Source organism: Solea senegalensis, linkage group LG16, assembly GCF_019176455.1.
Source record: "Solea senegalensis isolate Sse05_10M linkage group LG16, IFAPA_SoseM_1, whole genome shotgun sequence".
In the NCBI taxonomy this organism is placed as follows: Eukaryota; Metazoa; Chordata; class Actinopteri; order Pleuronectiformes; family Soleidae; genus Solea; species Solea senegalensis.
In genome coordinates this window covers 1,820,589-1,833,377 of record NC_058036.1, presented here as the reverse complement: position 1 = coordinate 1,833,377, position 12,789 = coordinate 1,820,589, and the positions used below count along the sequence as shown (strand labels likewise).

The 12,789-nt window shown below is 40.6% G+C and overlaps 1 protein-coding gene across 1 annotated transcript; it reads right to left on the bottom strand.

Annotated features, from left to right (window-relative positions):
• Positions 1 to 2,095: 2,095 nt before the first annotated feature.
• Positions 2,096 to 12,031, bottom strand: pgrmc2 (progesterone receptor membrane component 2). The gene is made up of 3 exons (XM_044048186.1): positions 11,647 to 12,031; positions 6,639 to 6,794; positions 2,096 to 3,527 (listed from the first exon to the last, which is right to left on the bottom strand). The coding sequence occupies exons 1-3, from the start codon at positions 11,987 to 11,989 to the stop codon at positions 3,430 to 3,432; spliced, it is 597 nt and encodes a 198-aa protein (XP_043904121.1). The 5' UTR covers positions 11,990 to 12,031; the 3' UTR covers positions 2,096 to 3,429.
• Positions 12,032 to 12,789: the final 758 nt, after the last annotated feature.

The following is a 12,789-nucleotide window of genomic DNA, read 5'->3' as shown; positions in this document are numbered from 1 at the left end:
ACACACATAAGATACTTAAATTAAGAAAATATATATTAAACTCCACCTGGTGGCGACTAGATTTTTTCTTCTTTTTTACAAATAGTTTACATAGATGTATAAAATAAAATAAAACATATCAGAAATGATGTGTGTATATAAAATAATGAAATTAAAGAAGAAGCTGCAGCTACCCCTGGTGGCCGCGAGAGGGCAGTACAATGATATTATGTTTACTTTTGTAATGTTTGCATTAAACAAACTCAAGAACCTTTATTTTCTTAATTTAATTCACTTTTAATTTTCTAGTATTTGTCTTATGCCGTTTTCAATATCGAGACACTAAATAAATAAATAAATACATAAATGAATAAATAAATAAAAAGAGACAGAAAGAAACGAAATTAACCTTTTACAGAAAATAATCATATAAAAGGTTGTGTAATGGAATCATCACAAGACTGAGTGACTTACAGTGAAGGACCAGTGACTCATCATCATCATCATCACTCCCCGTGATGAGGGTCAGAGCCCAACACAGGAACTGAGGGACAATTTAAAAAGGGAGTTTTTCAGTTATCAGTGCTGAGAAGTAAATAGATAATCTATTTAAATTAGATAACATAAACACAGGATAGACAGTATGTATGGTGCTTTATACAAGTATAACAACATATATGAAATAAATAACTAAATAGGTGTTTGTAATTATGATGCAGCTTTTGTACAACAACATGACACAAGGAGGAACTCCTTAAGCTGATCTGACCCAGTTGTGAGTAGTTTGCCCACTCACATTTTCTTTTCTTTGCTTATTTTTTAATTTAATTTATTTGCGACCTCACAAAGTAGGAGATCACCCTCGATCCTGATCCTGATCCCGGTCCTGATCGGAGAGAAAGAAGCTGTGGATTTGAGTGGATTAAGAGAAACAAACAGTTAAGATTACACACACACACATTCTTGTGCAACTAAACGCTTAAGACTAACCCTGAACCTAAACACTAACCCTAAAACCAGGTCTTAACTCTCCCTCAAAAGCCCTTTAAAGTTGTGAGGATGACTAACACTAACCTTAACCTTAACCACAGTTCAAGCTTCTGCCTCATTAGGACCAGGTTTTGGTCCCCATTTTATTTTATATCAGCCTATGAAAATTCTCACGTCTCCACTTTTGTGACAGACACCAGTGAACGGCTGCACGGTTGGACGATAAAGTTTTGAATTTTGAAAGCATCTGTTTTCTGCGTTCACACAGATGTTTATTGTGACGCAGTTTTACAAGTAAAAGTATTAAAAAAAAAGGGGGGCATTAGGATTGAGCCATGGTGACTCAGTGGTAGGCCAAGTTGTCTTTCAGCTGGGAGGTTGTAGGTTAAATTCCTGGCTCTGCAAATCTAGTGTCCTTGAGCAAAAACACCAAAACCCCATGTTGCAGTGTGTGAATGGCTGAAAACTGCAGTGTAAAGCAGCTCATCAAGACTAGAAAAGCTCTATTATAGAAATACAGACCATAATACCAACTCTACTTCTTCTTCTTCTGATTTTATTTGGTAGTAACAAAGAGTTAGAGGAAATGTAGTGGAGTAAACATTGTCTAGAAAGATAAAGTACAGATGTGTGGATTTTTTCACCCATTCATGACAGTAAATAAACTCCAGACGTGTGCAGTTATTAACCAAATCAGTTTATTATGCATGAATAAATCCCTTCCTTCCTTCCTTCCTGACACACGCACGCACGCGCATACACGCACACACACACACACACACACACACACACACTCTCACACACGCGCACGCCCAACATTTAAATACATGACGTGGTGGGAATTCGGCATAGCTCACTTTGTTGTTGCACATGCTTTTAATAAAATGATACGATATATATTTACAGGATAAGCAAACGTCTCCGGAAAAAAAACAACAACAAAAAAAAAAACAACAACGCACAAACTGCTCCTGTTTGTCCCGCCCTGCAGCACTGTCACAACGCTCCTTTTTTTGTTTCCTTTTTAAATACTTTATTTAATTTTTATTGATTTATTTATTGAATTTTTTTGGAAATTCACACACATTTTTTCAAAAGAAACTGAAAGAAGAAAAAATACAAACATAAACCATGAGAGGGGGAGAGGGGGTTGTGTTTTTTTTTGTTTTCTTTTTGGCCAATACGACACAGCGTTATACGTATACGGAGTTTTGTCATCAACTACATAAATATGGCAGTAACACTGAGTAATTTCCGACGGTTTATTTACAGAGTTTGTGAAGTTGGCGGGCGGTGGGTGGGGTTTAGGAGGAGGGGAGTGGGGTCTACGTGACACGCGGTCGCTCTGTGCGCGGACGACCATCACAACGTTTGCCTTCTAGAAGCGTACGGGGAGGGGGGGGGCTTGGGGTGGGTGGAGTCGCCTGGACGGCGCCGAAACCTTCGCTCACTTCCTGTTACACCAGCCTTGGACTGACACAACAAACTAAATAAGGCACAATTAATACTTGGACCATTGTTTTGTTTTACAGGGAGAGGGTGGGGTTTTGGGGGCGGGGTCTACAGACTCGTAGCTGGCTTGTGACGCATGTAAACAATTGATTCGATTGATTAGGACGACGAAAAACTAAATCACCTTCCCTTTGTACGTCCCATGTGATTGACCCCCCGTCCAAACAAAAACAAAAAGCGAGAACACCCCTCCCCCCTCCCACACCCCCAATGCTACTCAACAAATACAATCACATGGTGACAAACGAAGAAAACTAGTAGTGCATACACTACAAAAACACAACAGGAAAATGCGACGCCCCCCTCTTCCCCCACCGTCGGTTACCTTTGGTTCGGCCACAGCGCTGCCGTCTGAGCGACAGGAGGAGGAGGGGGGTGTAAAATGGTTTGAACGCAGAACAGAATCGAAGAATCAGAAGTGAAAACAAACAGACTGATTGACTGATTGATAAGCCGTCCCAAAGAGCGGAAGCAGTGTTGCCGTTGCGATGTGACTAAACTGCAGGTAAAAAGAGAAGAGAAATCCGTTTCCCCGTCCCGATCCACCGATCAGCTCCTGACCGACTGCGAGCGGCCTCCACCCGACAACAGCAGCAGCAGCAGCAGCATCAGCGGCCGTCACCACACTCCTGTACCTCCCTCATTCCCCCAACAAATTTCGCGGTTAAGTTTGGATAAATCAAATGGCTCGACCTCACTGTCTCTCTCTCTGTAGTCTCTGTTGGTGGATGAGGAGGGAGGAAGGTTTTTTTTTTTTTTGAGACTCCAGAGTTCTGTCCTTTCCAGAACAGCCACGACACCAGAACAGCTTCAGGAGGGTGGGCGGGTTTTTTTGGGAGGAGCAGGGTCAGGTAGCGAGGATGGAAGGATGGATGGAGGAGGAGGAAGAAGAGGCGGTCTGTCGCAGCTGTTTGGACTCCTGGTTTTGGTCGGTGGGACGGACACCGCTCAGTCGTGTTTCAGGTGGTCTTTGATGTCCTCCTCGTCCGTGTACTCCGACGGCTCGTCTCCGGGCCTCAGCAACCTGCCGACGTAATCGTAGTTCTCTGCGAGAGACAAACAAAAACCACGGTACGTCACAACTCTGGCGGCAACAATAACCATTCTTAAAACGATTCCTTCATTATTTTCATAGTCCATTCATCTGTTGAGTAATCGCTTGGTCCATAAAATGTCAGACAGCGTTAAAAAACGTCGATCAGTGTTTGTCAAAACTGGAAATGAGGGTGTTATCAGATGTCTTGTTTTTGTCCACAAACCAAAATGATTCATTCTTTAACTAGAAAATATTCATATTTAAGAAGCTGAAAATCACAGAAACTTCATTTATTTCTTTAAAAACACACCGATTAATCGATGATCAACAGAGTTGAATCTTGTTTTAATCATGAAAAAAGCTTCAAACCGATCATCAAAGTAGTTGATGATTAATTCAGTAATCGATAAATGATCAATTGTTTCAGCTCTACAAATAACCACTATTATCATGTTTTCTCGATTACTTTTGTCAAATCCTCAAACCTGGAAATTTTCAAGACATTTTCTCAAATGTCTTGTTTTTAGCGCTGCAACCATCAAGTATTTTCATAATCCACATAATCTGACTATTCTTTTCTCCATTCGCAGAGAACGTTTGTGCTGTAAAATGTCGACTGACGCAAAATGATTTTTGAACTTTTACTGATTTATTTTTGTTACATGGAGCAAAGAAAATAGAAATTAGTCATATTTAAGAAGCTGAAAAATCTAAACACTTATTTAAATTCTTTAAAAAAAAAAACAGCTTCATGTTTACTCACAGATGTGCGCAGGTACATCCCACATAAGTGTGGAGGAGTCAGAGGTCGAGCCACGCCCTCATGAAATATTCACACAGAGCCACATGTTACCGCAATGACACACACACACACACACCCTGCTGTCGCCAACAAAGTTGACACCTTCTCTTGGTGGCTCACCTGCTGTACATCTTCGAACTAAGAATACAAATAAATAGCATTTTGTGGTGAATAAGAGAAAGAAGATGCTTTTTCTGTGGCTGCCGTTGATTGCGATTTCTTTTAAATCGGGGCGGTGAGATTTGATTTCTTTTATCTCTTACACTGCTGTAAATTCATCTGATTTATCTTTTTTCACCTTCCCTCTGATAAAATAAAACTCTTTAATGATACATAAAAACAAGAGTTAATTACATACGGGCGATCAAAACAACTAAAATAACAGCTTGGATGAATAAAATTAAGTTTTAAGTAACGTAAGCAACATTTCTCAGGTTTCTGAGAACAGAAATGCAACATTTGAAATTAGGGATGCACGATATTGGACCTTTTGCCTGGGCCGATAACCGACATCGATATATATTAATATAGCTGTAGAGGGCGCTATCACAGGAGTCAGCTTCACATGTGTTATTTTCATCATGTACATTTGCAGAGTTGTTATTTCAGGAAGCAGAGTTGTGACGTGACTCGCGGCAGCTCAGTCCACATTTAGACCCGCGACACGAAAACAACTGAGCCTCCACTCCGAACTGAAGTCACTCACGAGTAAAGATTCATCTTTGAACTGAGACGAACGTGACGCGGCAGAAACGGAGTCTCTGAAAGAGCCCTTTGTTTCCCCCCGCAGCTCCACTGTTTCCTGCTCTGTTCCGTTTCTCTGCACATGTGGCAGCAGGAGATATTTATAGCTCAGGACATTTGCACATTTCTGCCCCAAAATGAAACGCCACTTCAAGCCACAGCGCTATCAATCGACAGTCACTGCTTCCCTCAAACTAACCCCACCGCGGTTTCCAAGTGTTGGTGCCGCAATTAATCTGTCGACGAATCGTTTGGTGTCAGAAAACCCCAAAACGATGATGTCCACAAACCGAAATTATTCTCTTTTAATGATTCTTCATGCATCAGAAATCAGAAAACACACAAATCAGAATCATAAAGTTAGTTGACAATTAGTTTAGTCATCGACTGCAGCCCCTTGTAGTTATTCTTGTAAAATGAACACACATTAGGGCAGAGGTTGGCAAGTAAATTTGGTCCAGAGCCAATATTTATCCAAGCAGTTGAATAACGGGCAGAAAGATCACATTTTCATAAAACCAGTTCTCTCAACTCTTCAATCTTGTACAACTTTAAGAGATATCCTTCTCTTTACCATAACTCTTAGACCGTTTTTGACATCTAGAAAATTCAAAAACTATGGACTATGGAGATCTGTCCAGGGTGTGGCACACCACAACGCTCAGAAAAAAGAAAAGAAAAAGAAAAGCACAAACAGGAAATAGCCGGTCACCTTTTATCGTTAGCCCGCACAACTTTTGACAGACAGTTAGACAGATGAATTCAGACACAACCTCCTTCTTGTCCTTTCTCTCCCCCCTTTTTCCTTTCACCGCAACCCGTCTTGGCAGATGGCCGCGCATCTTTGAGTCTGGTTCTTTCAGAGATTTTCTTCCTGTTAAAATTGAGTTTTTTCTCTCTACTGATGCCTAGTTTTGCCTATTCTTACAGAAAAGATGTCTTCTCTTTGTCTTGAGGACAACTGCTCACCGTGCCTTTAACTGCCCCTCGGGAACAAATAACGTTTCAAATAAACGGAAACTTTGGAGCTTGTTTACAAAATCATGCGTTTAAAAATGACGTCCTGCAGCACAAAGCAGAAGTAGAGCCCTGGGCAGGGGAAGAAAACATATTTTTAGTCTGTTATTAATCATTTATGATGTTTTTACCCCCTTTTGTGCTACACATAAATGTTGTAAATGTCAATAATTGTTATAAAGACATTAAAATGTTGCTTTTTTCCCGTAAGGGAGCCTTAACAAGTCCCCTTTTCACCTCAAATTTTCAAAAGAAAAAGTTCTGTATATCTGAACTGTATTATTTTCTTGTGCAAAATAAATCACCTCAAATTAAACTAATATTCAAGCCCATTCCGAATTAGCTGATATATCTTTTTAAAAAAAACAAAACAGATTTTGACCGTTTTAATGTGAACACGTCCTGCGTTTCTCATGAAATGACTCAGTGTCTTTCAGTGCGGCAGACAGAGACAGTGTGGGACTGGAGATAAAACAGCGTGGTTGTGAAACCCGAGCCAAATCAATAGCTACGGGAACATTTACTCCGGTTTTGCCGTCAGTAAAAAAATCAGCGTACCCATGAACTGCATCTCCCACTCCCGCACGCTCTCCATTTGTACAGCGGTGAGGTCCGACAGGTCGTCGTACACATCCCTCAGGGCGTCTTTCTCCAGGCAGAAGGTGGCCAGGCCTCGTGAAGCATCCCGGCCGGCGAAAACGCCATAAGGACCAGCTGAAGGGAAAAAACAAACAAAAAACAGTCTGGATGAAAACCTTACCTTTAATATATTTAAATAAAAAGCTGAGGGTCGAGTGTCTTTTCTTTTGACAGAGTTAACAATTAACCTGCTGTCAAAACCTGCATCATGTGACATTAAAAGCCACTGATACGTTAACCAGCTGATTAAAGGACAGAAGCAGATAAAGAAACGTCTGAAAAAAACACAAACAAAGCAAAAAAACAGACATCCTGGTTTTTTCCGTCAGTGAGTTAATCAGTGAGTGTTTACGTTTGTTTTACAAACAGAGCAGTCATACACGATCGCGATAAAAAGGCATCAATTAAGTCGATTATCACACTAATTATTGGAGTGTTTTGTTTAATAATCAAAGCAATTTCTCAAACGTCTTAAATGTGAATATTTTGCCGTTTCTTTGCTCCATATAACAAAGTAACGATTAATTAATTGATTAGCCGTTTGGTCCAAAAAACTTCAACGTCCAATGTCTTGTTTTGTTATATAAAGCAAAAAAGCACAAAACATTTTAAAGAAACTGCAAAAACTTGTTTTAATTATTAAAAAGAATAAATGTCTAACTGATTCATCGCTGCAGCCTTACACAGGACATTCCTAGGTTTTAAAAACACGACACTCAAAGGAAATATTTGACAGTTTAAGAAGCAATTATGAAAATAACAAACCAACGGAAATAGAAAAAGATGAGGCAATGTGAGCAGATATGTGACCACACTTACTTATTGTTGTGAATCTGTGGCACATTACACATCACCAGACTGTCAATATTTAGACGTTTGCCTTGTGTAATATTTATTACCTGGCACAAAAACAAGTATAAAAATGGCCAAAATCAATTTCCTCAATTTAAAATATTTCCTGTGGGGGGAAATGACATAACACCGACATCATTTTTCCATCACTTTCAGTTATTCAGCTGATGCCGTTGCTGAGGACGTCAAATGATGCTTTTCCACTATACAGCTCCGGCTCGACTCAGTTTAGTATCATTTTCCATTACTATCGTACCTCTTCAGCGTGGGCAGAGTTGTCGTAGTTACGGCGGCGTGAAACAGCCGCAACATGGTTTTCTGCGCGGCACAAACACACAAACTAGTGGCTTGTAAAGCAGTTGTTTTGGGTGCGACTGAATCATTAGAATCAGTGGATTAAAAAGATTTGTTCACCGAATGGTTCAGTACTTCCTCCATGAGCATAGCACAGTCACTGAACTGAAATACCACTGAACGTGGTCGTGATTGGGCTCACGAGATGAATGCACGTTTTCAGGATTTCTCTTTAACCCTCTGATGACTATCATGATATTCAGGCCGCCTGGATTTACTTTGATTTTATGGCTGTAGAATTGTCAGAAAAGGTTCAATGAGTGATTATTGTCATAATCGATTAATCTGTCAATTGTTTTCTTGATTAACCGAGTAATCGATTGGTCGATTTGTCAGGAAATGATGTTCTCGAATGTCTTGTTTTGTCCACAAACCAAAATTATTTCTTTGTTATAGGGAGCCAATAAACTACTAAAATATTCACATTTAAGCAGCTGAAACAATCAGAAATCTTGTTTTAATCAAGAAAAAAGCTTCAAATCAATTACCAAAATAGTTGACGATTCATTCAGTAATTGATTAATAATCGAGTAATTGCACTAAGTGAGAGCTTCTGCCCCTTTTTCCAAGCTAACTTTCACTTTCGACATCTGGAGTTACAGTGCTGAGAAGCTGACGTCGCAGACGTGTGACGCACAGGTGAATCTCGCCTGTGATTAGACCGAAGGAAGTTCCAAAGGCTACCGTAATATTGGCACAATTAAAGCTCTTTTTCGCTGCTTTCCGGTGTCCATCCATCCATATTCTACCGCTTTATCCGCCACATGGGGGCCACGCGGGAGGGGTACTGTGCCAATCTCAGCCAACATAGGGCAAAAGGCGTACCCATAGTTTTTGAATTTTCTAGATATCACAAACGGTCTAGCAGTTACGGTAATGAGAAATACGCATGCCAAAGACGACCAGACGATAGCAGAAGCATTAACTGATCTACAGTTCGGCATTGTTCGCTTTGATTCTGGCATCGGACGTCGCACTTACGACGTCACATTTTAGTATCGGCTCAGCTCAACTGGAACCTCGTCAGGTACTATCACTGATGGAAAAAAAGCGAGTAGAGTCAAGTCGTTGACAATTGTGCAACAGAGAGTGAGAGGGGAAAGTGGTTCCAGCCTTCAGAGCAAAGTTAAAGAGTCCATGAAGCACCTTATCGCCTCAAAGATTAGATATACTCTCGTCTTACACAACTGGGCGCTTCACAGAAAACACTGCTCATCCTACCAAAGAGGAGAGGGGGGGAAAAGTTTGATATCTTTTGTTTTTAAACCTTTTTATTGTCTTCATATTCATCACTCACAACAACGACACAGGAGCCAGATTTAAAGCCCAAATATCTGATAAAGCCCCGAGAGAGTCCGCTGTAAATGACAGCTCCAGCTGCACAGGCGCTCCTCCACACAGCAGTACAAGGCTGCAGCTTACAAGTCTGTGTTTAACGTCTGAATAACTAGGTCAACAACTGTGGATAAACTGCCCGTGTTATGAAAAACACTTTCGCCGCAAAGTGGCACAAAACAGGGAAACGACACTTTCCGGAGACCAGACCCAAAAAATGTCATTAAAAAAACACTGTTGCAGTCAGTTGTGATAAAGACCAAGTGGACAGTTGAAGATAGGACGCTGCCAACTCCACAGTGTGGCTCTGACACTTGGCTCAGTGTGGAGCAGTGAGAGGTGGCACACAAGATGACTGGGAATGTTTGTTTAAATCATTTTAGTTTCATGACTCAGGTCAGAGAAAATGTGGAGCAGCAGGTCAGCCCGGCGTCACAGACACAATAAAGCGCTGCACAGTATGCAGAACATTTCCTGTGGTTCAGGGTGTGATCCCAAGAGATTTTATTTTATTTATTCTGGATCCCCAAACATATTCTTTTAAAACCATTTTAATTCAGATAAACTGCTCTTGTTTAAAAAATAAGATACAGTGTGTGTAAACATGTTTTAAATAACACGCATAGTGACTTTTTTCTCTTGGAAATGATTCATTTACTTCAATTCAAAGTGATATTAGACTGCTTTTAAGGTTTAATGGAGTTCATGAAAAGCACTATATAAATAACATTTATTATTATTTATTATTATCAGTACAGCAATGGCTGTAAAGAAGTTGCTATGTGCTAAAATAAATGACTTGCAATGAATGTGAATTTCCATTATCTGGATAATTGTGACTGGAGCAAATCATAGGTATCTTATAAATGCTGTCAATTTAAACCAACATACAGTCTCTGTGATTTATTTTCAAGGACCACAACAGGGAGCCTGCATCTATCCATTCATTAATTTACTTTTAATTATTTTATTCCAGGTTCTTGATTTTTAACTTTCATTATAAATAAATATACAAAGTCACATGTTTAAGCAACATTTTGTAACATTATTTTGGGAAGTCATTTTTGTAATGTCAGCAAAATGTCACAATTGTCTGTAACACTAGTTCATTTGTATCCTCTGTACAATTCATCCTCGCTTGTGCACATTTTCTGAAAGAGAACAGTTGCAAACTAAGTGACGATAAATTACACTAGAGCTGTTGTGTGAGTTTATCACAATATTATTTTGCAAATAAAGGGTATTTTGCAATGTTGTGATGGTATCGCATCGAGACTTAAATATCGTGAGATCTATGGAGATTCCCAGCACTATAAAGCATGGTTCTTACATGTGTGACAATAATACTGTGAATCGTGGTTATTTCACATGGGATAATTGTGAAATATTTTGCGTTAGCGGCAAGTTTTGTTGATAGCGTTCCGTTGGCGTCAAAAATCCATGGTGTGTAAACGATGTTGTGAGGGAGTAGCAAAGAATCTGCATACCTGCATCCTAAATACATAAACGTAACTATGGAAACAACCCTATTGACCTAGACAACTCCTCTGTCCTCACTTGGAGCGAAACCTCCACAGAATTCCCAAAACTCTGCAGCATCAGACTGTGACCTATGATTTAAGCATTTGCTGGTTATTGTTAACAAAATATTTAAATTTGACAATAAGGTCTTAGTGTGGTACATTGCAAACACATGATGGACATGATACCACTTATGACACCATGTAGAGAATCTTATAAAATCAATGATCCGAGACCGATTCAAATCGTGACCTTAAAATCGAAAATCGAAAAGAATTTGGAGAATTGTGACCACCCACAATCAAATCTGATTCTAAAAGGTTGTTCACAAAAGTAAGTTGCAATAAAATAATTTGTTTTGCAAGTTAGTGGTCAGAAAATCCGCTTCTACTCTCGATTTAACCGCTGTTAGAGCTGAAAATCGTCATGCGTGGACTGTATTTTCGTGCACCAGCAGTCTCGTCAGTGTAAACAAGCGGCTGCTCCACAGCAGACAGCACAGACACTGCCGTGTGTCTGAGGGCACGTCAACAAGCTACAAGGCTAACCAGCTAGCAGGCTAGCTTGTTAAAATGTTGCACTTCAGCAAAAAAAAGTTCCACTTATTCAATAAACGTGAATATTAAGTAGAAAGACGTTGAAACAGCATCGCAACAACAACCGCGAACGTTAATAAAAGAGGCGTGCGAGTTAGCTGACAGCTAGAATCCCATTCAAAAACACAAAGCCAGAGAGCCAGAGCTAAGCTAAGCTAACCACAGCGGTTTGCGCCCAAATGTTGATCCGGGACGAGTCTTTAAAGGCGGGACACGTAAGGTAACTCTCTCTGCTGTCAGTCCTGGTCCAAACCCCCGAGCCCGCTCACCTTTTCCGTAAATCTTTTTGCCGCTGGTCACGTCGAAAACTTTCATGTTGACGGCCATCAGGATGCGGGGGTTCTGGAGTCCGTCATACTCCCGCAGCTGCTCCAGCGTGAAGTCCCGTCTCCTCATCTTGGGAAGAGCCGAGGCCTCGTCGCCCTGGGCCGCGGCGGATACGAGCCGCCTGCCCCACCACCGGTACACCAGCACACAGACCGCCACCACCGCCACCAAAATACCGATATTCAGCAACATCCCGCCGAGGCCGAACCCGTCCGACTCAACCGCCGCCCCCTGCCCGCCGTTCGTGTCAACTGGTCCGCTCGAACTGTCTCCATCGTCCGCCATACTGCACGGTTAGAGCCTGCCCGCCCCTGGACTGCTGCTGCCTTCAGGGACCGTCGGAACACACAGACGCAACAGTTGAACCAGTGCCCAAATATAAAAGTCAGAAAAAAATGTCGTGTAGTGAGAATGTCGTGAACGAGCCGAACGTTTCATGTATATAGATATATAGCTATAATAATATTAATAGCTAGATCATGTGCATTTCCCCCAGAAATTCAGCTGAGAATGGTGTACACCGGTGCCGTTGCCTTTTATTTGTGCTGCCTCTGATCTGCCCTCTTACTTAATTTTCTGAGAGAGAAAACATACGGATGAATACCCAACTCTAACCCTACACAACGAAGATAAAAGGAAAACAAACGAATGAATCCAATATGGAGAACATGCGTGTTTTTTAAAACGAACAGCTCATAGCTGCATTAAGCACTGATAATAAAGTGCCACGTTTTATTTTTGGTGTTGCGAGTTTCCGAGGTGCACGTGAAGGCAGCAGACACCAGCCTACCACAGTCGGGAGTTGAGCCAGGAGTTTTAGTGAATTTGTCCCTCCATCGTGACCCGTAGTATAAATAAATCGCTTCTAAATAACAAATCAACTTCAATACGGCTCGAACTTCTTCAAATAATGCGAACATTTCAATTTAAATTAACACACTGGAACTAACATCACTTTCTATGACTTAAATACTATATTTGTTTTGTTTTTTAAATAGGGTCGGTTCAGCCCAATTTTTTTTAATTTAAACATTTCTAAAACAAATAAGGTATTTTTCTTTTTAATGACAATTATTATCCAATTT